Source organism: Mustela putorius, unplaced genomic scaffold (assembly GCF_011764305.1).
Source record: "Mustela putorius furo isolate JIRA1106 unplaced genomic scaffold, ASM1176430v1.1 tig00003987_pilon_pilon_pilon, whole genome shotgun sequence".
NCBI classification, from domain to species: Eukaryota; Metazoa; Chordata; class Mammalia; order Carnivora; family Mustelidae; genus Mustela; species Mustela putorius.
Genome location: NW_025422126.1, coordinates 7,754,929 through 7,782,328, shown reverse-complemented (window position 1 = coordinate 7,782,328; position 27,400 = coordinate 7,754,929). Strand labels below are relative to the sequence as shown.

General features: G+C 38.4%; 1 protein-coding gene across 4 annotated transcripts in view; it reads left to right on the top strand.

The window, feature by feature from the left end:
• PAK1 (p21 (RAC1) activated kinase 1) overlaps nt 1–27,400 on the top strand; it is a 148,149-nt gene that overhangs the window by 81,992 nt on the left and 38,757 nt on the right. For all 4 annotated transcript variants that reach the window (XM_013050253.2, XM_004781033.3, XM_013050252.2 and 1 more), the window contains exons 3-5: nt 19,296–19,396; nt 19,898–20,045; nt 23,289–23,326. In XM_013050253.2, the coding sequence (XP_012905707.1) occupies nt 19,296–19,396; nt 19,898–20,045; nt 23,289–23,326 (287 nt within the window). The remainder of the gene's footprint in view (nt 1–19,295; nt 19,397–19,897; nt 20,046–23,288; nt 23,327–27,400) is intronic.

Genomic DNA, 27,400 nt, shown 5'->3' with positions numbered 1-27,400 from the left:
CACAAATAAGTGAAACCATATGATACTTGACTATCTCTGCTTGACTTATTTCACTCAGCATTATCTCTTCCAGTCCTGTCCATGTTGCTAAAAAAGTTAGGTATTCATCCTTTCTGATGGAGGCATAATATTCCATAGTGTATATGGACCACATCTTCCTTATCCATTTGTCCGTTGAAGGGCATCTTGGTTCTTTCCACAGTTTGGCGACCGTGGCCATTGCTGCTATAAACATTGGGCTACAGATGGCCCTTCTTTTCATTACATTTGTATCTTTGAGGTAAATACCCAGTAGTACAATTGCAGGGTCATAGGGAAGCTCTATTTTTAATTTCTTGAGAAATCTCCACACTGTTCTCCAAAGTGGCTGCACCAACTTGCATTCCCACCAACAGTGTAAGAGGGTTCCCCTTGGGAGAAAATTTTCTTAAATCATATATCTGATAAGGGACTTGTATCATAAATATATAAGGAGCTAATACAACAGAACAATAAAAAAAAAAACTCAATTGAAAAATGGCTAAAAGATCTGAATAGACATTTCTCCAAAGAAGACAGACAAATGGCCAATAAGCACATGGGAGAGAGGCTCAAAATCATTAACTGTGAGGGAACTGCAAATCAAAAGCACAGTAAGATATCACTTTATACCCACTAGGATGACTGTAATAAAAAGATAATAACAAATGTTGACAAGGATTTGGAGAAATTGGAACCCTTATACACTGCTGGTGGGAAAGTAAATGTTAAAAACACTTAGAGAAGTCTGGCAGTCTCTTAAAAGATTGAGCATAGAGTTACTATATAACCTAGAAATAGAAACACGTGTCCGTATAATACTTGCACATGTTTATAGCAGCATTATTCATAATAGCCAAAAAGTAGAAATTACCCAGATAGCCATCAACTGATGAATGGGTAAGTAAAATGTGGCACATCCATACAAATAAATATTTTATTTGATAATAAAAGGAAGTGAAGTTCTGATCCATGCCACAGCATGGTTGAACTTTGCAAACATTGTGTTAGTAAAAGAAGTCAGTCACAAAGGACCACATATTATATGATTCCATTTATATGAAATATCTAGGCAAATCCATAGGCAAAAGCAGATGAATCATTGCCCAGGGCTATGGGAAGAGGCAGATGGGATTAGGGGGTATGGAGTTTCTTTTTGGGGTGATAAAATGTGATGACCACAGGGGAAGGGAGGGAAAACTGGATGGGAAGAAATCAGAGAGGGAGACAAATCATGAGAGACTCTGGACTCTGGAAACCAAACTGAGGGTTACAGAAGGAAGGGGGGTTAGGAGGATAGGGTAGCAGGGTGATGGGTATTAACATGGACGTGTATTGGGATGAGCACTAGGTGTTATAGACAACTAATGAATCGTTGAACACTACATCAAAAACTAATGATGTACTATATGCTGGCCAACTGAACATAATTAAAAAAGAGAAGAAAGAAAACTTAAAAAAAAAGAAAAGAAAATGTTCTAAAATTGATTATGGGGATGGTTGCCCAGCTCTGTGAATATATAAAAAGTCACTAAATTGTGCACTATATGGATGAATTGTATCTCAGTGAATTATATCTCAGTAAAACTTGTGTGTGTGTGTTTTGTTTTTTTATTTAAAAGATGATTCCTGTCTAAAATAGCAGGTGGAAGCATAACACTTAGACATCATTGAGAACTAAAAGGATGATCTTACATACTGAATGGAAGGTGGGGGTCTGAATATCTGAGTTGTAGTCTTAGTTCTGTCATAAATTGACTGACAGCTTGGGTCAGTTATTTCTCTGTAGACTTCAGTGTCTTCATCCAAAAAACTAGAGTCAAACCAGTAAACATAGAAGATCTCTCATAGTTTTGAAATCCTAAAATTAAATAAATGAGATTATAAAGATGAAGTTGGATTGGGTTGCATGTGTAGGTAAAAAGAAGCTGGGCCATTGTAAAGTACTTTAATTAATAATAAATCTGTGTGTAGACCCAGAGATTCTATCTGGACACCCTTCACTGAGTGATCCTAGGCCAAATCTGTTCTGAAACTAAATCTCATAGCTCAAGATCTCAAACCAGTTTCTTTGTGAATTCAAAGTATAGATACAGAAAGCAAAGAGTTTTAAAAAGTTCTTGTGAAATAATCTAGTTGTCTCTTTCATCCCTTAGTTATAGATTTTCTGTGCATGCCCTGAGCACAGAGGTTTCATCGGTTTGCTTTAAAGATGGCTATAATTAATGCATGCATCACAATGAGATAAGTGAAGTCCCCCCCCCTTTTGTTAGGAGCCTTTGTTCAGCTTAATTTTATGCTTGTTGATATTATCTTTCAACCAATAAACATTTGTTGACCTTTGCTTTGTGCCTCACTTAGTCCTACAGGATTCAAAGCAGAGTTGGCAGTCTTTGAAGTGGTATGGCCTTACTAAAGTATTTGGCCTAGAAATAGTCTAGAACTGGACTTAGAGAACCAAGATTGAGTCCTATCTCTGACTTTTATTCTGTGATTTCTTTTCCTCTTACCAATTTATTTTAATCTTAGTATTCTCATCTGTGAGGTAGGAATAATTGTAATTCCCGTCACCCTTACCATTAGTAGGCTTTTGCCATTTCACATAGTGAATACAAAACCATTTTCTAAACTGTAAAACACTACAAGTATGAGGTTTTTTTTTAAAAAATGGGAAACTCACTTCTTGTTTAATCTGATGCCCACAAGTCATTTTCAGTTGAGGAGGCTGAGGTTTAAAGAAAATTAAATTGCTTGAGATCACAGCTGGAAAGTGGCAGGGATGAGTGTGGAACTCAGTCTTCCTGCAGTATTTGTTACAGCATACCCAACTATCTCTGTTCATTGTTCTCAACTCAGATTACATATCTGATTCACTCATGGTGCTTTTAAAGAATAACAGATGCTTAGGTCATACCCAGACTTTTGGAGCCAAAATTACCAAAGGGGTAGTTTTAGGTCTCTAAGGAGATTTGGGAAAAGAGAAAGAAGGGTCTTTGTGGCCTGCGGTAGTGGCTGAGATTTGAGCTGGCAATGGTTAGAATGTCTGTGGGCATTACCTAATGCTGACCTTCAGCAGGGCTTCAGTGTGTGCCTGGGGGAATGCGTAAATAAATCAAAGAAGCTGTAGCTGAAGTCCAGGAGTATGTGGTGCTGGGTTGCAGAATTCTATGTGGGAAAGCCTGGTACCTGTGGTTAGGATATGGAGACTTTGGTTTATTCTATTAAGTCATGCAGTATTTAGTTTGGAATCTTCTTCTGGCTTAATTTTCGCAACCAAAGTGGAATTCTCCAGGCTTGGGAAGAGTTTAGCAAAGTTAATTTTAAAACTGGACTACGTCAGTGTTTATCTCTCCCAAGTTTGGAGCATTTTACTGCCTTGAGCTCAGATTAGCTCAGCTGAACCAATGAGAGGTGCTTCTTAAAAATAAATCTTTAAAAAAAATAAGTAAGGCCAATGATTTGTGCTGAACCCCGGATAACTGTACTGCACCATAGGATTTGGCAGTGTCAGCCTGAATTCCCATGCTATCAGAAAGCCAAATGGAGTAGGCCAACATGGGGTTAAAATTAGGATGGGTGAGGTTTTGACCTTCTTTTTCCACTTTATTTCTTCTTGTGGTCTCTAGTTACATGACATCAGAATGATTTTTTCTTCTTTCTTCTTAGCCACAGTTTCTCTGTCTTAGTGAGTGGGTCCAGAAATCTTACTCTGAAACTTTCTTATATTAATGATAACTCATGTTTGTAAAGCTTTTAGCTTATAAAACACGTACATTTTCTTTACCTTAGTTGGTCTTCAAATTAAAAACAATAATAAAAAATAGAAATTATAACAAATAGTAACTACACAATAGTAATAAATAACCATAAAATAGTAATAGCAATAACCAGCTACTATTTGTTGAATGCCTATTAATTACCACACAATATATTAAGAGCTTTGATGTTTGTGAAATATACCAGCCCTTGCAGGTACATAAATATTTCACTTAGTAGACAGCAAACTGAGTTTCATAGAGATTAACTAACTTTCCCAAGGTCATCTAGTTAGGGAGTACTGAGTGGGGGACTGACACTCTGAAACCACTGAACAACACTGATACTTAATAGGTCAACAGCTTCCCCAGGGTCACATCTGCATAGTTGTAGAGCATGGAGTCTGAATTTGAATAATTGTCTCTTGCTTCTGGACTGTACTCTCTCATTCTTCTAAGTCCTCAGACACCATATAGTGTTTGAGGGCTTCCATCCGAGAGATGTTAGACTGATGGCTTTAGTGGAATTGATTTGGTTGTTTCTTTTAACATTCAAACTAATTTGCATTTAATAACATCTGTTCTATCACTCACTGGCATGTTCATGTAGTCTGCAATATGGGGAAGGCACGGTACATTCAAAAGAAGCCATGTTGGAGTTCAGGCCCTTAAAATTATCACCATTGCCCCTCCCTAACTTTGTGACCTTTGGTTAAATTGTTTTACCTTTCTTGGCTTTAGTTCTCTTATCTGTAGTATGGGTACACAGTAATACTTACCTCCTAGAATTGCCGGAAGACTAAAGATGTGAAAAATGCTATGCAAACTGCAGCATTTTTTAGAGTTGGTAGAAATTTTGGTGGCTATTGTAACTTGCAGTCATGGTTGAGTTGTTATGACATTTACAAAATAGCAACCCTTAACAGGGTTCTTCCAAAGTAGAATTAAAGAATGATTCTGGCATAGGCTACCTTTCTCTTCCTACGTCTGGGCTTGTATTTCCTGTTGGTTTAGATGGGGATAATGGGAAGAGCAGATTAAGTTATTCTGTGCACTGAGACTAAGCAGGTTTCCCAAGAAGTCTCCAAGAGTTCTCTGTAATATCTGTCAGAAGCAGGGTTCTAAGCTCGGGATATGGGCCTGGATTTCTGGAACAAATAATATATTTGAAACGGAGGCCAAAAAGGTAAGTCTCTTAAACTCCAGATCTCTTAGATACTCTTCACTTCTTTCTTACTCTAATCCTCTCCCTTTTCCCTTTTTCTCTTCCCCTGTGTTATCTAATTCACTTACATAATGAAGCATTGATACACATATGATATTAGGAGTTGGGCTTGGCAACCAACTATGTGTTCAAGATTTTCTAAGGAAGTAACATTGTAAAATATTCTGTTTGGGGTTTAGTTCCTATTGCAGTGTTCTCAGATATTTGTTAATGTGGCCTTGAGAAACTCTCTGAACTTCTCTGGGTTTTCTCATCTTTAAAATGAAAAAATTGGACTAAATACTCTGTAAAATCATATGTGGCTCATGAGCCAGGTTTCTGTGTGTGTATGTGTGTGTGTGTGTGTGTGAGAGAGAGAGAGATTAAATTCTAAATTTTTAATTTAAAACACAAATTTTTCATTTCACAGAAAAAATTTTTAAGTGGATTCCACACCCAACATGGGGCTTAAACTCACCAGCCTTGAGACCAAGACCTGAGATCAAGGCTCTAATGACTGAGCAACCCAGCTGCCTCCAAATAACAGAAAATTTTTAACCTGAAAGTTAAATGTTTCAACAGAAGTTTAAAAAATTACAAGTTTTAAACTTGTAATTACAAGTTTTAAAATTTATTGGCTATTGACAACTAAAACCCAGTAGAGAACTAACCACTATAACCTTCCCTGAACCTAAAATGAATGTGAACATATTATACCTTCTTAAAAAGGGTTTAATCCTAGCGAAATAAGTCAAGTCAGAGAAAGACAACTATCATATGATTTCCCTGATATGAGGAAGTAGAGATGCAACATGGGGGGTTAAGGGGGTAGGAGAAGAATAAATGAAACAAGATGGAATTGGGAGGGAGACAAACCATCAGTGACTCTTAATCTCACTGAGGGTTGCTGAGGGGAGGGGGGTTAGGGGAGGGGGGTGGGGTTATGGACATTGGGGAGGGTATGTGCTATGGTGAGTGCTGTGAAGTGTGTAAACCTGATGATTCACAGACCTGTACCCCTGGGGATAAAAATACATTATATGTTTATAAAAAACAAAACAAAACAAAAACCAAAAAAACCCACAAAGAATAAAAATATATATATATTTAAAAAAAGGGTTTAGTCCTTAAAATAAAAGTATTAAATTGATGACCTGTCTATAAAATATACAATTATTTGATATGGATTACCCACAACTAAAATAATTAGGGTTTAATAAATGAAGGCATGCAATAAACACATATATTTATTTTATTTATGTAAAGGTCTCTGAGAAACAAACTGAGGGTTTTAGAGGGGAGGGGTTGGGAGGATGGGTGAGCCTGGTGGTGGGTATTTAGGAGAGCACATATTGCATGGAGCACTGGGTGTGGTGCATAAACAATGAATCTTGGAATACTACCTCAAAAACTAATGATGTGCTAACATAACAATACAAAAAAGTTTTTTTTTTTTTTAAATTTTAAGAAATGGGTAGGCACAATTGTAAATTCATTAAAAGTTAACTGTTAATTGTGAAAAGGGGATGATTCTTTTAATTAGTCCAAAAGTGGTTTTCATAATAAGTCCTAAAATGTAGAATTGATGAAAGATCACTCCTGTATATTTGTATTATCAAGACAAAAAGTAACTTTGCAACAAAGAGCTATGGAATTGATTGCTAGGCATTTACTGGTGCTACTGCAAGAACATTTGGGGACTTGTTTAAAGTTTTTTTCAAATGTTCTAAAGAATTATTTGACTATAACTTAGTATTTAGTGTTTGTTGAAGTCTTACCTTTTGATGAGCCATGGTTCTTATAGATTCCACCATTGCACTTTTACATCTTTATATAGAAAAATGCACATTTCAGAAGTGTACAATTCAGTGATACATTGACTGCATCTATGTGGCCACTAACATGACCAAAAAAAAAAAAAAGATCTTGCTAGCCACCTAGAAGCTCAGGCACTAACGTATCTCTCCTTCCCAAAGATTAACTCATAAATGAGTCTGTCTATTTTTTAACTTGCTGTATATAGAATCATACAGCATATATTTGCCTTTGTTTAACATTTTAAAACAAGATTTATCTATATTTTTATATGTGGGTTAGCTCATTTTCATTGCTATATAATATTCTCTTATAGGAATATTTTCCATTGTACTGTTAATGAACATAAACTGTTTCAGCAATAGACTGTTAGGAATGTTTTCTGACCATTCTAGTGCACGTCTTTATACATGTGTTCACACATTTCTGTTGGGTGCATGTACATAGTAAAATTGCTGAATCATGCAGATACTTGTGTTAAACTTTGGTTGATAAATACCAAAAATTCAAAGTTCAAACACATAGTTTTTCAATGTATCTTCCCACCAGTGGTGCATAAGAGTTGCACTTACTTTACTTGTTTTTGTCACCACTTTTATTATCAGTCTTTAATGAGGTTAAGCAGCTTTTCTATTAATTGGCCATTTGGGTATACTTTTTTTTTTAATTTTTAAAAATAGTTTTTATTTTTCTAATTTTTATTTATTTTTTATTTTATTTTTAATTTATTTTCAGCGTAACAGTATTCATTGTTTTTGTACCACACCCAGTGCTCCATGCAATCCGTGCCCTCTCTAATACCCACCACCTGGTTCCCCCAACCTCCCACCCCCCACCACTTCAAACCCCTCAGATTGTTTTTCAGAGTCCATAGTCTCTCATGGTTCACCTCCCCTTACAATTTCCCCCAGCTCCCTTCTCCTAACTCCCCATGTCCTCCATGCTATTTGTTATGCTCCACAAATAAATGAAACCATATGATAATTGACTCTCTCTGCTTGACTTATTTCACTCAGGATAATCTCTTCCAGTCCCATCCATGTTGCTACAGAAGTTGGGTATTCATCCTTTCTGATGGAGACATAATACTCCATAGTGTATATGGACCACATCTTTCTTATCCATTCGTCCGTTGAAGGGCATCTTGGTTCTTTCCACAGTTTGGCAACCGTGGCCTTTGCTGCTATAAACATTGGGCTACAGATGGCCCATCTTTTCACTACATCTGTATCTTTGGGGTATCTTTGGCCCTTCTTTTCACTACATCTGTGTCTTTTTTGTGAAGTGCCTGGTCAAGCCTTTTGCCCATTTAAGAAAAAAAAAATTTTATTGGTTTGCAGGAGTTCTTATTTAGATACAAGCCTTTTGCCAGTTATATATATTGCAGGTATCTTCATTTATGCACTTAATGGTATTTTTGATAGAATTTAATATAGTCAGATTTATTATTTCCTTTCTAATGCTTTCTATTTTATTTTTGGACTCTTTACCTGTTCTAAGTTATGAAGATTTTTCTCCTATTAGAATTTTTCTGTGTTTGTATACACAATCATATTATCTGTAAATTGTGGTAGTTATGTTTCTTCCTTTCTTTTTTTTTTTTTTTTTTTTTTTAAATATTTTATTTATTTATTTGACAGAGAGAGATCACAAGTAGGCAGAGAGGCAGGCAGAGAGAGGAGGAAGCAAGCTCCCTGCTGAGCAGAGAGCCCGATGCGGGGCTCGATCACAGGACCCTGAGATCATGACCTGAGCCAAAGGCAGAGGCTTTAACCCACTGAACCACCCAGGCGCCCCTGTTTCTTCCTTTCTAATCCTTCTCCCTGTGCTTCTTTTTCTTTCCTAGTTTCACTGGCTAATACCTTCAGGATTATGGTAAATAGAAGTGACATCTTTATCTTATTTGTAATCTCAGAGGAAAACCTCTCAGCATTTCACCATTAAGTATGATGTTGGCTCTAGTGTTTTTTGGTTATTAGCTTTTATTGGATTAAGGAAATTCCCGTGTAATCCTAGTTTGCTAAGAGGTTTTAATCACAATGGGATATAAAATTTTAGCAAATGCCTTTTCTGCATTAATTTAATTCTATACATTTTCTCCTTTATTTTAATACAGTAAATTACATTTACTTGGTTAAAAAATTGAGATATGATTCACATACAGTTCACCATCTCAAAGTGTACAGTTCAGTGGTCTTTACTATAGTCACAAGATTGTACAATTATCACACTGCTCTAACTCTAGTACATTTTCATAGCTCTAAAAAGAAACCCTGTACTTTACCACATTTCCTTCTTCTCCGAGCCCCCTGGCAACCACTGATCTACTTTCTGTTTATGGATTTGACTTTTCTGGACATTTTATATAAATGGAGTCACATAATACGTGACCTTTTGGGACTGGCTTCTTTCTTTTTTTAAAGATTTATATATTTATTTATTTGACAGAGAGAGAGAGAGAAAGAACTAGATAGAGATCACAAATAGGCAGAGAGGCAGGCATAGAGAGAGGGAAGCAGGCTCCCTGCTGAGCAAAGAGCCTGATGTGGGGCTTGATCCCAGGACCCTGGGATCATGACCTGAGCCACCCAGGCACCCCATGGGACTGGCTTCTTTCATTCAGCATAATGTTTTTAAAGTTCATCCATATGTAGCATGGATCAGGACTTCATTTCTTTTTATAGCTGAATAAACATTTTGTTGTATGGATGTACCATATTTTTATTTCGTTTATTCATCTGTTCTTCAGTTGAGGGACGTTTGCTTTTTGACTGTTTTGAATAATGTTGCTATAAACATTCACTTACAAGTTCTTGTGCAGACATAGGTCTTTATCAGATTCTTCTAGACTCATATTTGCTAGCCACCATAAAAAAATATGCTAGGAACAGCAGTCGTCCCAGACAGCCTGATGTTTGTGGCCTTGAGATATGGGCCTACCAGAATCCCGAGTTTGCTTTATTTTCTCCATGGTCTCTCCCCTCAGTCCCAACTTGTTGTACATCTCTAATAAGGGTTATTAAATTTGGTTGACTTGCTGGGCAGGTGGAAAGCTGGGACAAAGATCACTGTTTTCTGAGACTTTGTTTACTCTGTTTCCCTCTGGAATGTCCTTCCCCATTTCTGCCTGACCAACTCCTGTTTATCCTTCATGAGTTTTTTCAGGTATTAACCTTCTCCAGAAAGGTGATTTTCTTTACCCACCTTTATCTGTGTACCTGAACATGGATCAGTGACCTATTTACAGATTGAAGATTTGACCTCAGAAGAAGAAAGAGACTTTTCCAGGGCCATAAAGTTATTTAATGGCAAAGAGAATACTGGATCCATCTTCCTTTGACTCATAGTCCAGAACAGATTTTTTAAAATTCCCTGACTTCAGTCTTCTCAGCAACGAAATGGGGATAATCCATGCTGTCTGGTTCTTGGAGTTGTTGTAAGGAGCTAGTGAGGCAGTGAATGTGAAGGGCTATACACATGTGAGGGAGGTGATTGTTACTTCCAGGAAGGGGTTTGCCAAGTGCCAGGTGGCTCTGTGACTATATGACTTCTCTGTTCCATCCTGCTTTCCTGCCTCAGGTACCCTGTTTTCTGCTGGTGGTCCCCAGCCAGTGAATACTCAGCCTAAATTGCACAGCACTCGGGACAAATCCTGCCAGCTGGAGTTTTTTTTTTTTTTTTTTAATTTTTATTTATTTATTTGACAGAGATCACAAGTAGGCAGGCAGAGAGAGAGAGAGAGGAGGAAGCAGGCTCCCCGCAGAGCAGAGAGCCCGATGTGGGGCTCGATTCTAGGACCCTGGGATCATGACCCGAGCCGAAGGCAGAGGCTTTAACCCACTGAGCCACCCAGGCGCCCCCAGCTAGAGTTTTTTGGTTTGTTTTGTTTTTCACCCCTGTACTTCCCTTCTCTCTCACTTCAGCCAAGCCCTTCCTCTTCTTATAGTTCAGTTCTGCTCTATGTTAACCTGTTACTTCATTCATTAGTTGCTTCCAGTCAAATCAGTCAGTAGGGATCAGGGGGTATCACAAAGGTAGAAGATTTGATCAGGTGAACTGAGTCTTACCTCCATTTGTTGCTCTCTAATGCAGCTCTGCAAATCGAGTCAGTTTACTTCTCAGGGCTCTTTTTTCAGGGAGTAGAATAACGGTCTCTAAGGTTACTTCCTAATACTTTTGGTGTGTTCTGGAATAACTTATTCTGTGTTGGGTCCTCAGTGGAAGATTTGGAAGTTGAACAATCATAATTACAAGCCATGATTATGCTTCTTAAGAAGCTTACATTTTAAGGAAAGGGGTCTTTAAAATAGCAAGGAACCATACAAGATAGGAAAATGCATGATCGTGTGGCAGATTTATTGTCTTGGGAATTAACAGAGGGAGGAAAGTTCAGGAAGAGAAGTAGGACTTAAACCAGTCTTTAAAAGATGACTGAGAATTTGACAGGGAGATTGGGAGGAAGAGCATTCTAAAGCAAGGAGAACAAAAAGTGAGCAAAAACTTGGAGGTAGGAATATGGCAGGTATATGCAAAGGTTATGGGGCAAAAAGTATCCTATGGGAGCCAGCTTCAGCATTACCCTGTTTTTTCATGTGTTAATTGATTTCATTTCCTTGGGGCTCTTTTCTATAGACTACTCATCCTCTGAGCCATTCTTTTTCTGTGTCTCCATTACTGGAGTTTCTTTTGTATTGACGTCCCATGCCTACAATGGTATATTATATAGTATATTAATAATATAAATTAGAAATAATATATAAAAATAGAAGATATGTAAGTGTAAAATAAAAATCTAAGTAAAACATAGAAATAACATAATTGTTCTTCCATACAATTTTTTTCATTTTATTTTTTTTCAGTGTTCCAAAATTCATTGTTTATGCAGCACACTCAGTGCTCCATGCAATACGTGCCCTCCTTAATAACCCCTACCAGGCTCACCCCCCCGCCAAACCCTCTGTTTGTTTCTCAGAGTCCACAGTCTCTTATGGTTTGTCTACCACTCCGGTTTCCCCCAACTCACTTCTCCTCTCCATCACACAATCTTTTAAGGGACTAGATTAGAGGAAATTTAGGAACAGTAAGCAATCCAAAGTCATGTACCATGTCCCATGCATTCTAGCTATGAATAAGACAGATGGACTTATGTCATTAATGACTGCTTAATTTGGGCCCTGGTAAACTCTTGGCCTTCCCTTTCTAAATGCAGCTGCTTCTGGAAGGGAAATTGCCAAGTGCATAAATAGCTTAAACCCCAGCAGTTGGCACTTTGGCAAATAGTTCTTAGTAAGACGCTGAGAAGAGAAACTTTGTATCAGACTGGGGTTCAAATCTCAGTTCTTACTAGCAATGTGAGCTTGAACAAATTATTATTATTATTATTACTTAGTTTCCTTATCTGTAAAATGACAGTAGTAATAATCTATCTCATAGGATTTTAAGAATTAAGGAAAATAATGTGTGTTATGGTATCTTATATATGGTAAGTTCTTACTCAGTATTATTTCCTTTCCTTATTTTACCAAAGTATGTTTCCTTGACTCAATTTGAAATTCTTTATGGGAGATAACAGTAGAATGTAAAGGGCCTTGGCTTTGAAGCCACACCTTTTGAATTTCAGTCACTTCAATAACTGTAGGCAAGTCTGTGCTTTAATTTCCTAATCTACAAATAAAACTTGCCTCTCGGGATTGTGGTGTTTATATGAGATGATGTGATTGGAGTACCTACTAAAAACTGTGAGGTGCAATGTCAGGAAGAATCTAGCTACAGAGCTTTGAGAGTATTCATCTTTCTGTTTTCATAGACTTATGGATTATAGAAGCTGGAAGGGTCCTTATAATCATCTAGTCCATTCTCTCCATTTTCAGATGAGAAAGCTGAGAACCTGGACTATGTGGTGTGTAGGGGCAAAACTGGCCTGGATTCTGGACCTTCTCATTCCTCCCCTCATCCTTCCCATCTCCCACCCCCCATTTTGCTGCCTTTCATCAAGATTATCCTGGGTCTTTGGAGGCATTGGGACTTCAGAATTTCTTTTGGCCAGTGTGCTGAGCTCCTACAGAGCAGGGTTTTCAGACAGGACTGAGGTAGCTGGGTAATAAGGATTGTGAAAAGTCAGGTCAGACCTTGTAAAAATGAGACATTTATTCCTGTCCTGGAGGGAATTTCCTGCCTTCAACAGGATTCTTTAGACTCTTGCCAGGTCAAGTTACATATTTGGTCATTTGTTCCTTTCTTCATTTGCTGTTTTGTGCCAGATGTGTGCTAGCTTTTGGGGATCCATGGTGAATTGGACATGACCACTGCACTTGGGACTCAGTCTGGTTGGAAAGTAAACCTAAAAAATAGGCAGTTACTGTAATGGTGCTGTGGAAACAGAAGAGAGGGTGAAGGAATGCCCAACCATGAGATCAGGGAGGACTTCAGAGAAGAGATGATCTTTAAGCTGACACCCGAAAAGGGTGAATTAAAGGCTGAGGTAACAAGCGAAGGAAAAGGCAAGGCAGAATTTATAAGCAAAGGGTGTAGTTTGAGAAAATGGGAAGAGGTGTGAAAGAGCTCATCATGTTTGGTGACATAACTAGTTCAGTGTAGCTGGTATAGAACATATGGAACATAAATAGCGGGAAGTAAGAAGAGGTACAGAGCATCAGGAACTTAAAAAAATAGAGCAGTTTTAGGTTCACAGCAAAATTGAGGGGATGGTACCCAGTATATCTTGTATAACTGTATACCTCCTGCCCCCACATATGTACAACCTTCCCCACTATTAACATCATATACCATGGTGGTGCATTTTATTAATCAGATTGTTTATCTCTAATTGTTGAGTTTTGAGAGTTCTTCATATATTTTGGATAATAATCCTTTATCAGATATATCTCTTGCAAATATTTTCTTTTTACTTGTGGTTTGTCTTCTCATTCTCTTGATTCTCAAACTTTTGTATGCACGTGAATCATTTGGGATCTCATTAAAATTCAGATTCTAATTCAGTACGTCTGGGCTGGAGCTTGAGATCCTACATTTCTAATGGTCCCCCAAGTTTTGCTGATACTGGTTTGAATAGCAAGGTTGTAGATCACCCTGGCTGCTGTCTGATTGAAGGGGACTGGAATGCAGGTGACTGGTTATTGTTAGAAAGATCCAAGGCCATAGATAACAATGCCTGAAATAGGGTAGTGGCAGTGAAAATGGAGAAGTGGATAAATTTGATCACTATATAGAACAAGAAATTAGTAACCTGGGGACTGAATGGAAGAGCAGTGGGGGAGAGAGAGAAGAGAGCGCATAATCATGAGCAGCAGTAGTCCATTAAGAGGCAGCGCCGTAGAATAGGAAGGCTTTGGGACTGGGAGCCTGAAGACTTTAGTTCTGATTGCAGATCTGCTTCCAACTTGCTTGTGACCTCGTGCAGGTTACTTAACTTCTTGGAACCCCTATTTCTTCTTCTCTCAAACAGGCACCATAACCACTGCCCTGCTCAACACACGGTTGTTTGGAGGCTCCAGTGAAGTAATATATGTGAGAGTGTTTTGTAAGCATTAAAGCATGACTCAGATGAAGGTGATTATTATGAAATGTAATTCTGTTTTAAAGTGCTGTAAGCTGTATTGATACTTTCTTTGCCCTATAGGGATATGTAGTCTGGTAGTGAGGCTCAGACAAGTCGACTGGGAAAGGCAATACAAGTGGATCATATATTTGCAGTCTAGCTCTTCTTGAACACTGGGGCCTTAGCTATGGATTTGGGGGTCTATTTTAGTCCACAGCTGTATTTGAAAGAAATTTTATTTTTTTATTTGAGCATAGTTGACACAAATTACTTTCGTTTTAGGTGCACAACACAGCAATTCAACAAGTCTGTACGTTATGCTGTGTTCACCACAAGTATAGCTATCATCTGACACCATATGGTGCTATTACGATACCATTGACTATATTCCTTATGCTGTGACTTATTCATTCCATAACCAGAAGCCTGTGTCTCCCACTCCCCTTCACCCACCATGTTGCCTGTTCCCCAGCCCCCCGCCAGGCAACCATCAGTTTATTCTTTGTAATTATAGGTTTCATTCTGCTTTTTGTTTGTTTGTGTATTCATTTTTTTAGATTTCACATATTAGTGGAATCATATGGTATCTGTCTTTCCCAGACTGGCTTATTTTACTTAGCATAATATCCTCCAGTCCATAGTGTTGCCACAAATGGTACTGTCTCATCCCATTTTTATGGCGGCAAAGTATTCCTTGTGTGTGTTTGTGTGTGTGTGTTTCCATCTTTCTAATCTATTTGTCTATCAGTGGACACTTAGATTCCTTCCATATCTTGGCTATTGTAATAATGCTAATAAATATAGGGGTGCATGTATCTATGCAGATTAGTGTTTTTGTTTTCTTTGGGTAAATACCCAGTAGTGGGATTACTAGGTCATATGATAATTCTATTTTTAACTTTTTAGGGAACCTCTCTACTGTTTTCCACATTGCTGTTTGTACAATCCACAGTTGTAAATTGTACCAATTTACATTCCTACCAACTGTGTATAATATTCCTTCTCTTCGGGGCGCCTGGGTGGCTCAGTGGGTTAAAGCCTCTGCCTTCGGCTCAGGTCATGATCCCAGTGTCCTGGGAGGAGGAAGCCTGCTTCCTCCTCTCTCTCTCTCTGCCTGCCTCTCTGCCTACTTGTGATCTCTGTCTGTCAAATAAATAAATAAAAATCTTAAAAAAAAAATATTCCTTCTCTTCCAGATCTCCAGCAACACTGGTTATTTCTTGTGTTTTTGATTTTAGCCATTCTGATAGGCGTGAGGTAATATCCCATTGTGGTTTTGACTTGCATTTCCCTGATGATTAGTGATGTTGAGCATTTTTTCATGTCTTTTAGCCATCTGGATGTCTTCTTTGGAAAAATGCCTATTTGCATCCTCTGCCCATTTTTTAAATCAGATTGGTATTTTTTGCAGTTGAGTTGTGTAAGTTCTTGTATGTTTTAGATGTAAACCCCTTATTGGATATATCATTTGCAAATATCTTCTCCTATTCAGTAGGTTACCTTTTTGTTGATGGTTTTCTTTGCACAATAAAGCTTTTTATTCTGATGTAATCCTAATAGTTTATTTTTGCTTTTGTTTTTCTTGCCTTAGGAGACAAGGGAAAATGTTAGAAAAATGTTGCTATGGCCAGTGTCAGAGAAATTGCTGCCTGTGCTTTCTTCTAGGATTTTTGTGTATAGTGTTAGAAGTGGTCTAGTTTCATTCTTTTATGAAAAAATATATCTGTCTGGTCTTCTCAGCACCATTTATTAAAGAGACTGTCTTTTCCCTATTCTTTTTTCTTGCTGCCTTTGTCATCAATTAATTGACTATATACGTATGCATTTATTTCCAGGCTCTCTATTCTGTTCTGTTAATCTATGTGTCTGTTTTTGTGCCAGTACCTTACTGTTTTGATTAATATAATTCAGCCTATACTTTTAATCTGATCTCTAAGGATAGGCTCAGAGAAACCTGGCATTCAGCCTTGTCTTACCCCCAGCCAAGTTCTTAGGTACTACAGTGAATTCTTTAATTTTAATATTTTTTTTTTTTAGAGATTTTACTTATTTATTCATTTAAGAGGGAGAGCAAGAGAGCGTGCTAGCGAGCACATGAGCAGGGTGAGGGTCAGAGAAAGAGAGGGAGAGAAGCAGACTGTGCTGAGCACAGGGTCCAACACAGGGCTTTATCTCAGGATCCCAAGATCATGACCTGAGCCAAAACCAAGAGCTGGACACTTAACTGACTGAGCCACCCAGGTTCCCCTGTGGTGATTTCTCTTAGATGTGAATTATGGGTTTTTTCGGAGCCTTGCTGGTATATGATCCTGAGCATTTCTGGGAGGGAAAATGTCTTGTCATGGAGCCAAGGATTTGGGGCCTTGACTTGACAGTGTGGAACATGACTTCCATAAGGAGAAAACTGGTAGTTTCATCGAGAGATTGGTAGTGGGGAAGACCAGAGACTTAGGGCTCCTGGGCTTTCATTGCTGATTTGCCTTACAGAGGGGTTATTCTGCAACATGGATCAGACTGGAGGAGATTATGCTGAGTGAAATACATCAAGCAGAGAGAGTAAATTATCATATGGTTTCACTTGTGGAGCATAAGGAATAACATGGAGGACATTAGGAGAAGGAAAAGAAAAATGAATTGGGGCAAATTGGAGGGGGAGAAACAATCTGAGGGTTTTGGAAGGGAGGGGGTGGGGGGTTGGGTGAGCTTGGTGATGGGTATTAAGGAGGGCACGTATTGCATGCAGCACTGGGTGTGGTGCATAAACAATGAATCTTGGAACACTGCATCAAAAACTAATGATGTATTGTATGGTGACTAACATAACACATATATATAAATAAATAAATAAAGAGGGGATATTCTGGTTTTGCCTCTTAGGCCCTTGAGCTTAAATGGCCAGTGTCTAATATTTTTAGGATAGACTTGTCGCTGAAACTCAGCAATGATCAAGCAAATTATATTTCCTTACCTATAAAATGCAGATGTTAATATCTATTTTATAGGGCTGTAAGAGTATTTGGTGACATGATGCATGTAAAATTCTTAGCACATGCTTGGCACATGGTAAGAGCTCAATAAATAGTAGGTTTGCAGTTAGCCTCTGAACCCAGTTCCCCCAGGTATGTGTAGGAGTTCCTGGGAGTTCAGACCAGATGGCCTCCTCCCTAGAACATTGAAGGAGGAGGAGCCTTGGCTGGAGAAATAAGGAGGGTTTCTACAGATATTTAAAATCTGGGCTCTGTAGGTCCCCATTTAGGAAGAAAGATTATCTGGCTGAGACTTGGAAGTATTTAAGCCTGTTTCAGTGGGATTGCATTTGCAGATTTCAGCTGAGGTCTAGCTTGATACCAAGACCTTGAAACTCATTTTAGCTGGAAGAGGGTTATGTTTATAGAGCTTCTATAACTAAGTACCATAAACTAGGCGGCTTAAACAACAGAAATTTATTGTTTCAGTTCTGGAGGCTAGGATTCCAAGATCAAGTTGTCTGCAGGGTTGTTTCCTTTTTTTTTTTTTTTTTAAGATTTTATTTATTTATTTGAGAGAGAGAGCATTGAGAAGGGGAGGGTCAGAGGGAGAAGCAGACTCCCTGCTGAGCAGAGAGCTTGATGTGGGACTCAATCCCAGGACTCCAGGATCATGACCCGAAGGCAGCTGCTTAACCAACTGAGCCACCCAGGCACCCGGGTTGTTTCCTTTCGAAGGCTATGAAGAAAAATCTGTTCCATGCCTCTTCCTTAGCTTCTGGTGGTTTTTGTGTTTCTAGACTTGAAGAAGCATCACTCTGACATCTTTCTTCATCTTCATATGGTATTCTTACATGCCTCTGTCTCCAAATTTCTTATTTTTATAAGAACACCAGTCTTAACTGGATTAGGGGTCCATCCTGCTCCAGTATGACCTAAACATAACTAATTACATTTGGATCTATTTCCAAATAAGGTCACATTCTGAGCTAGTTGGAGTTAGAACATATGAATTTGGGGGGACATAATTGAACCCCCGACAAGGGTACTTTACTTCAGCACTAAAATTCCTTAAATGTTGAAGTCTTTTTTACCAGGTCAGCAGGACCTTAGTGAACATCTATTTTACTCATTACCCTTGATGGGAGAGGGATGACTACAAATATTTGGTCTGTATAATCCTTTAAGGTCCTAGCTTGGGGAGACAGTGTAGCGTAGTGGTTTTGAGCTTAGGCTCTGGGCCAGACTGCCTGGGTTTGTATCTGGATGCTGCCAATTACTAACCATGTGATCTTAAGCAAGTAACTTAATCTCTGTGCTTCCATTTCCTTACCTGCGAAATAAGGAAGATAGTATCTACCCAGACAGGGCTGCCATGAGGCTAAAGTGAATTCATACATGTGAAGAACTAGAACCATTGTCTGGTTAGCATCTGATAAAATATTAATGATTTATATTATTAAAATTACATTTAGATTTAAATTCTCTAAATTGAGAGAACCTAAAAGCAGTCCATAATCAAATACCAAACCAGTAGGATGCAGGTCATAGGAGCTCATATAATGTAGGATGTCAGAGCTTGAAGGATCTTTAGAGACCATTTGCCTGGGCCTTCTCTTTTTTACAGATGGAGAAACCAGGGTTCAGAAAAAGGAAGTGACTCGCCCCAGATCAAATGGCTCATTACTAATCTCTTCTCGGCTTTTACGCTAAGATCAAGTGCAAATGGCTCATTAGTGGTAGAGCTAGGACTTTAAACTCTTTCTTTCCCTCCCTTACTTTAGTTCCACAAAAAATTAAGTTCTTTAATCATGCTTTGAACACCTATTCTAATCCAAATCTGGCATCTGGCTCTGTCAGTACTTATGTGAAGTAGACAGCCCTTAGTCTTCAAAGGAGCCCACAGCTCAACAAAGAGTTAAATAAGCCAAAAAATGTAATGTCCTTGTTTTTTATTTCCTTTCCCATTTGTCTAACAGCAAATAAAAAGAAGGAGAAGGAACGGCCGGAGATTTCTCTTCCTTCAGATTTTGAGCACACGATTCACGTTGGTTTTGATGCTGTCACAGGGGAGTTTACAGTAAGTCCTGGGTCACAGAAAGGCCTTTGATCTTTGAGAGTTCTGACTATGCACTGTTAGATTCATTTCTTTTTCCCCTTAGTATTTCTGATGCCTCTGTCTTTGCCTGAGACCCTCATTACTATCTTCTTACATTCATAAGAGGGACATTTTCTTTGCCTCCAAAACTGTACCTGAGAAGGCATATCTCCATTCCTTAACTAGCCCTCTGTTAAGTGTCTTCTTGGCAGCAGGCTTTGTTTTTGCATGGGGAACTGATCATATAAAGACAAATCATACATGGTTCCTGTTCTGAAGGTGGAATAGCCTAGTGAAAGAGCAAACACCTCAAGAAATGACTAATACAATGAGATAGGTACTATAAAAAAGGCTTGTCTAGTGCTCTGAGGGTATAGAAAAAATGGCTAAACCTGTCTTTAACTGCCAGCAGGTATCAGAGTTTCTCCTTCAGGATCTCCTTTGACTATGCCTTCCTGATAGTGTTGTATGTTTCTCTTATAGGGGATGCCAGAGCAATGGGCTCGCCTCCTTCAGACATCAAATATCACTAAGTCAGAGCAGAAGAAAAACCCGCAGGCTGTTCTGGATGTATTGGAATTTTATAACTCAAAGAAGACTTCCAACAGCCAGAAGTACATGAGCTTTACAGGTATGGGGCTTGAATCCAGAGCAGTCTAGGAAAAAAAAGGGTTTTCATCTGGGTGGAAAAGTTCCACATGCCTTTCGGTGTGGGGTAAGGAAAGAAAGTATTGGAAAGAGTGGGGATGGTACTGTAAGGTGGAATTTTGGAATTTGAGAGCCAAAGTGATGGGTCTTTGCTCTTAGACTACACATTTTTAAAAAGTAACATGACACATATATATTTAGCTTCAAAATGGGAATAATAATTCTTGTCTCAAGAGATTGTAGTGAAGAATAAATGAGCTCATTGATATGAAATTTCTTTTTAGGTTGTAAAACAGCACCATGGAAGTGTAGCTGTCATTAACATTATTAAATTTAATATCATTAAGTTATTTAATAACACATGTGATGTGTATCTTTTAAGTAGATAAGCCCAATTTCTTCCTCAAGGAATTAATTATTATCAGTCAAATGTAAAACAGGCCACTAATAATAAATGTACTTTAGATATACCCTCTCTGTAATAGACTATGTTTTTCAGAGTGCTTTTAATGACAGAATTTGGATTGGAATCCAGGTCTTCTAATTCCCAGATTAGCATCTTTTGAGTTTAATACTTGCCTCTAGTAATTCTGTTTGGACCACCTCTTTCCATAGCAGGGGGATTTTTCTTTTCCAGGATAAGTAACCAGAAGGCCTACGTTTCTAGAAACTTGCCTTTTATAATGTCATCTTAGAATGTTAGAGCAAGATATATCCTCAGTATATACTGCTCCCAGTTCCCCCTTGTTTTGCAGACATTAAAGCCAAAAAAGTCCTTTCTAATGTGGCTAAATTGGTGGCAGAACTGACCTCTTAACTCCAAGTCTGGTGTTATTTTCAGTGTTCATGCTGTCTCTTTCAAAGAGCAGTATTGTTGGAGAAGGTGAGAACCAGGATGAACGAGCTAATTTTGAAGGATGCTTTCCCCAGCAAGTATCTGGCCTGTATCAAAGGGCACAGATGGTGAGGAGGACAAACTGAAGCTTAACTCATGCTGCTGTGGATGGTACCCAGGAGAGGGTCATGCATGTTCCCAGCAGTATTTCCTTCCTCACGTCTGGCCCCGCTGGCTCTGTCTCTTTTCCCATTGAGGAACTGAGTCATTCCAAGGAGGAATTGGGGTTGAGCGGTGCTGGGTGGGAGAGTTTTCTAGTCAGGATGTTAGAGCTTGTGTTTTAAGGCATTTGTCATGAACGTCGGATGAGAAGCTGGCTTCGAAGGCCTCAGCAGCGAAGTCTTTGGAAGAATCTCTGTTTATGTGTACATGTGTGTAGATGTGTACAAGGACCAGATATGTGTATGGAAGCATAGCTCTGTGGGTTTTCATATCTTTGGAATTAAAGTCCATTTAAGTATTTGTGAATTAACCTGTGTATAGATACACACATTAAGATAAATGTGTATATATGATCACCTGTGCAGGCACATATGAATAACACTGTATATGTCTAGAATGTGCAGATATGTGTTCATACAACTCCTTCCATGTGCATAAATTTGTTCACACGTGTGTGTGTGTGTGTGTGTGTGTGTGTACACGCAAGTACAGAATTTTTAGTTTTTTAGAGGTTGAAGTCCAGGGCCAATTCTAAGCAAAATTGTATATTTAGCAACATTTTACTTTTTAAAATTTATTTTGTAAAAAGATGTTATTGGACAGAGAGAAAGTGTGTCACAAGCAGGAGGAGCTGCAGGCAGAGGGAGAGAGAGGCAGAGGGATAGCAAGAAGCAGACTACCCCCATCCCCAGTAGGGAGTCATCTGATGTGGGGCTCTTGCCCAGGACCCTGGTATCTGAACTGAAGGCAGATGCTTAACCAACTGAGCCACCAAGCACCACTGGCACAGTTTTTTTTAATGCCATCTCTCTCCTTTTCCTATTTCCCTTCTTCTCATACTGTTGATTCTGAGACTACCTCAGTTTGTATGCTTGCACATAAATTAATTTCATTGATCCTCATGACGGCCTTGAGGGGTTGGTATGGCAAGGACTATTATCCCCATTTCACAGACTTGGAGAAATTAATTAGGCTTAGAGAAACTGAGTTACTTACTCAGGGTGAATTAACTGATATGTTAGGGAATTATGTTTAAAGTATATCCTGAATTAGTTTCTCCAGGGTACACCTGGCTATTCCCAGGGTTTTTTTTGAAGAATATATTGTCACAGCTTGTGGGTTCATGATTTGTCGTAGGATCAAAGAAGCTGTACCTGACACTTTCTTATATGATGGAATTGGGATCTTGGACATTCTCTGGACTTGGTTCTTGGTGAGGAATATGTTGGATTTGGTAGAATATTTCTCCTCCTTAATTCCACTGGTGTTGAACTGGCTAAGTCAGTTTCTTCTTAGGTCTGTAGGAATTTAAGTATAAAACCAAACATGATATTTGGCTTTTAAACTTAATTTCTTGCTAAGATCTCCATTGAGTCTGTTTCATGTTTTATTAAATATAAAATACCATCAATTATAAGTTGCACCATTATTTTATATACCACTAAAGAAGAAAAAGTTGCCAATTAAACTGTGAAATGCCTTTGATTGTAGGGCACATCTCTCTTCCAGAAATGTTAGTGTAAAAAATTTACATTTCAAAATCAAAGAAATGTGATAATTGCCTCATTGAGGAAGCTTGAATCTATTCTTAGAAGTAAGACCCTGCCTTAAGTTAGACTTGACATGATTAATGCTTCTCTTTTTCTAAACCTTAATTTTTCTTTCCCTGTAGGAAATAGACATGGATATAGAAAGATCCTTTTTAAAAGCTGAAGCCACAAGCTGGTCATGATTTGTCATGGATAGCTCAGGACATGAATTCTTTCTCTTTCTAGAGTGCAGGAAATTTCCTTGACCTTTGAGACCTGATGATGTTAGAGTTGGTGATGTGGATACAGTTCTATCATAGTATTTAGAATTAGACCAGGATACAAATGTTGACTCCTGTTTAACCTGTGTACCCTGGGCAAATTACTTAACTTCTCTGAATCTCAGTTTCCAAATCTATAAAAGTAGACATAATAATTGTACTCAGAGCTGTAGTGAGGATTAAAGGAAGTAATGTGTATAATGTGCTTTAGTATGGTGTCAGGCCCATAATACCGTAATAATATTATTTTTATTCTCTGAGTCTGGCAAGGGCTTGATTGGATAGGCTTCCTTAGCTCTCAAGAATGGATTAATTGTGATTATTTACTGACTGAGTCCCTTGTCTTTTTACTTCTGCAGATAAATCAGCTGAGGATTATAATTCTTCTAATACATTGGTAAGTTTTTATTTTCTTCATTCTGATATGGGCAGGTCTGGTGGTTAGGGATCAAGACAGTGTGGTAGATGCATAGCCTGGACTGGGAGACACTCATCTTGGTCACTCCCTGTCCCCCACTTGCCAGCCCTCATAGTTCTTATCTATACAATAAAGGAATTGGACTGAAGAAACAGTAGGTATCTCTTCTAGATTTGATTTTTTTTTAAAGATTTTATTTATTTATTTGACAGAGAGAGATCACAAGTAGGCAGAGAGGCAGGCAGAGAGAGAGAGAGAGAGGAGGAAGCAGGCTCCCTGCTGAGCAGAGAGCCCGATGCGGGACTCGATCCCAAGACCCTGAGATCATGACCTGAGCCGAAGGCAGCGGCTTAACCCACTGAGCCACCCAGGCGCCCCTAGTGATTTTTTAGTGTTCCAGAAATCCTAACCTTGGAACCAGAACTGACATCTAGACTCAGTTTTTTATTTGTAGCTTTGAAACCTTGGGAAAGCCAATTTGCCTTTCTGAACTTCACTTTTTTCATCAATAAAATGAAGATGATACACTTTCCTTTACCTGGACATGTCTTCAAATACCTGAATTGAGAAGAGAATTCCCTCTTTTTTGTTGGTAGGGTCTACAAAACTGGATTAGGACTAGTTTTTGGAGGGAGCAGATTCGGTTCATTTAAGGTCATCCATTCTGTTCTCTGACACTGTATAGTGAAGCCCTGTCCCTTAAAGGTATATTATAGGAATCACTGATGAATTGGCTGGAAAGTAAAGCTAGGTGACCTCATCCTCAAAACTTTAAAAATAGAACTACCCTGTGATTTTGTAATTCTACTACTGGGTATTTAAAAGAATACCGGAATAGGAATTCAGGATATATGCACCCCTGTGTTTATAGCAGCATTATTTACAATAGCTAAATTATTGGAAGCTGCCCAAGTGCCCATTAATAGGTGAATGGCTAAAGGAGAAATGGTGTGTGTTTGTGTGTGGGAGTGTGTGTATTTGTGTATCTATCTGTATATATATGTTTATATATTTTTATATATAATGGAACATTATGCAGCCAAAAAAAGAATAAAATCTTGCCACTTGCCACAACATGGTGGTGCTAGAGAGTATCATACTAAGTGAAATAAGTCCTACAAAGACGAATACCATATGATTTCACTTGCATGTGGAATTTAAGAAAAAAAGCAAACGAACAAAGGAAAAAAAAGAGAGAAACTAAGACTTTTAACTATAGAGAACAAATAGATGTTTACCAGAGGGGAGGTGACTCAGGGATGGATGAAGTAGGTGATGGGGATTAAGAAGGGCACTTGTTATGATAGCACTGTGTGATGCATGGAGTTGCTTCATCACTATATTGTACACCTAGAGCTAATAGAACACTGCATGTTACCTAAACTGGAATTAAAAAAGAAAAGAAAAGAAAAAAAAAGCCTAGATGACCACAAAGGTTTCTGCCTCTCTCAACTTACAAATTCCATTTTTCAGAGCAGATAAAGTGGGCTGTTGTTTGAAAGTAAGCTCTGATATGTATAAGAGAATACTATAATTCCTCACACCTGATGCTTTCTCTTGTGCAAAGGTGGTTTTGTCATATTGATTTATTAAATATTTATAGAACCCCCACTCTATGCCAGGTCCTGTATGGAGAAATGACAATATGGAAATGAATCAGACATTGTCCTAACACCTAAGAATCTTCCTGTCTTATAAGCAGCATGAAGGCACAAGCAGTTACAGTACAGCATGCTAAAACTTCATGAAGCCAGGAGCTGTCTGGCTTTTTATTGCTGTATCCAGGGCATCTGGCAAGTAACCACTTACTGAATAAAAGGTTGAATGTATAAGAGAAAACTTCTTGATGGTAGAGTCTGAGTTGAGGAGTTCATTATCTAGGGCAAGAATTGAGACAGGAGGATATTCCAGACAAAGGGAAAATAAATAGCATGTGCAAAGACAAGGAGGTTCACAAGGTATGCTTTTATAGGGAACTGCAAGTGACCTGTTATGATTGGAATGTGAAGTGTGAATGGATGAGAGGCTGGTGATGAGGAGGAATGGTGGCAGGTCAGATCATGTAGAAGTTTTATCTTTATCTTAAAGGTAATGAGAAGCTATTAAAGAATTTTAAACAGGGGAATGGTAAGTTCTAACACAATACTGAGTCACCATCAAAATACTTTAATCCATGCTTCTAGCATTAGGGACTGGTTTACTTTGAGTCATTTACATTCCTATCAATCATAAAAATGTTCACCTGTCCAGGACCTTTGTAACATACTGGTTCCTTTCTTACTCACTATGGCTTTTAATCTTCCCTGGAGTTTAATTAGGTGGGTATTATCCTTGTTTTATTGAAGATAACACTGAAATTGGGAGGGCTTAATGGCAATAGGTATCTGATGTCAGTCTGCATTGCTTTCCCCTGGTTCATTCTTTCATCAAATGGAAGAGATGTAATTAAAGAAAGGGAAAGAATTTTTAAGTGTTAAGATATTTGGGAGTTTCTCCCTATTATTGAACAGTAAATTTTTTTTTTTAAAGATTCTGTATAAACAAAATTTGACAGAGAGATCACAAGTAGGCAGAGAGAGGGGGAAGCAGGCTTCCCACTGAGCCCAATGCAGGACTCGATCCCAGGACCCTGAGATCGTGACCCGAGCTGAAGGCAGCAGCTCAACCCACTGAGCCACCCAGGCGCCCCTGAACAGTAAATTATTGAAGAAGAGGTCTAAACAAAGCTGAGCTGTGCTTTGTGGTTCAGATGTGTTTATGCTTTTACAAGAGTGACAACTATCATTTATTGAGGGGCCAATGTGTGCCAGGCACCATGCTAATAACTGTTTGTGGTTGGTATGGTTAGTCCTCACACTTAACTTGTGAAGAAGGTATTACCCATCCCCATTTCACAGGTAGAAAACAGACTTGAAGACTCATAATTAGTGGTGGTGCAGAACCAGATTAAAACTAAGGTGAGTCCCAGTCCAGGATACTTTTCACTGTGGCAGAGGACTGAGAAAGATGTCAGAGAGGTCTTATAAAGGAGACTACAGTAAAGCCATAGCTATGTTGTCCTTTCATGAGGAGGAGGAGCCCTGGGGCTCATGCCATATGGCAGAGAGAATAACACCTGCTTGGTAAAAACCTGGCTTAGTATCTACAATTAAAACCACTGAGTTTGTCAAGGACATTTTATCCCCCAATTCTTAACATTTTTCCCTGTGGTTCAGTATTCTATATTTCCTTACTAGTTTTACCTGAGGGATTATGATTTGCATTGTGATAGCGTATCATTATTTTCCATATTGGTTTCATACAGATCATCCCACTTGATTTGTGAAATAATTGGATGGAATTGTTATTCCTATAACACAGGTTAAGAAATTGAGATTCAGAGATTAAGTGACTTGCTCTCTACCCTTGAATAAATTAGTAGGAGAAACCAGTACAAAATTCTGTTTTCCTGAGCATTCATTTATTCATTCATGCTATAAATATTTACTTAGCACCTTCTTTGTGTCCAGGTGTTGGTGACACAAAAATGAGTATGCACTATCTTAGTCCTTGAGGGAAAATTTAACAACACATGAGAGGGATGTGGGCTGCAAGATAGGTATGAGTAATGTGTGATGGGGGTCATATTTGATAAACTGATTTATTCTGCCTGGTAGTGCAGGGAAGTTTTCAGAGTTGTTGGTCCTAATGATTTGTTCATTTAAAAACCACGATCTTTAAGATTCTTTCTAGCACAAAAATTCTGTTACTTGTGGCTTATTGGTATGAGGTCTGGCTCTCAGATTCTATAGCATTTTAATTCCTGAATTTTCATTTATAAAACAAACAGCTGTTATGTGATAGGTTCTTTTGGTGTTGGAGAGTCAAGGACTGGTAAGGTCTTTGCACTTGATTTCACAATTTAGTGAGGAATCAGAACATGTAAACAGGGATTCATGTTCAATTCATAATTCAGGTAAGCACAGGTAATGATCCAGGCAGATAAAAGGGAAATTCTTTCTGGTCTGAGGTAGCATGAACAAAAGCCAAGTTAAGCATCTATCCTTTCAATCC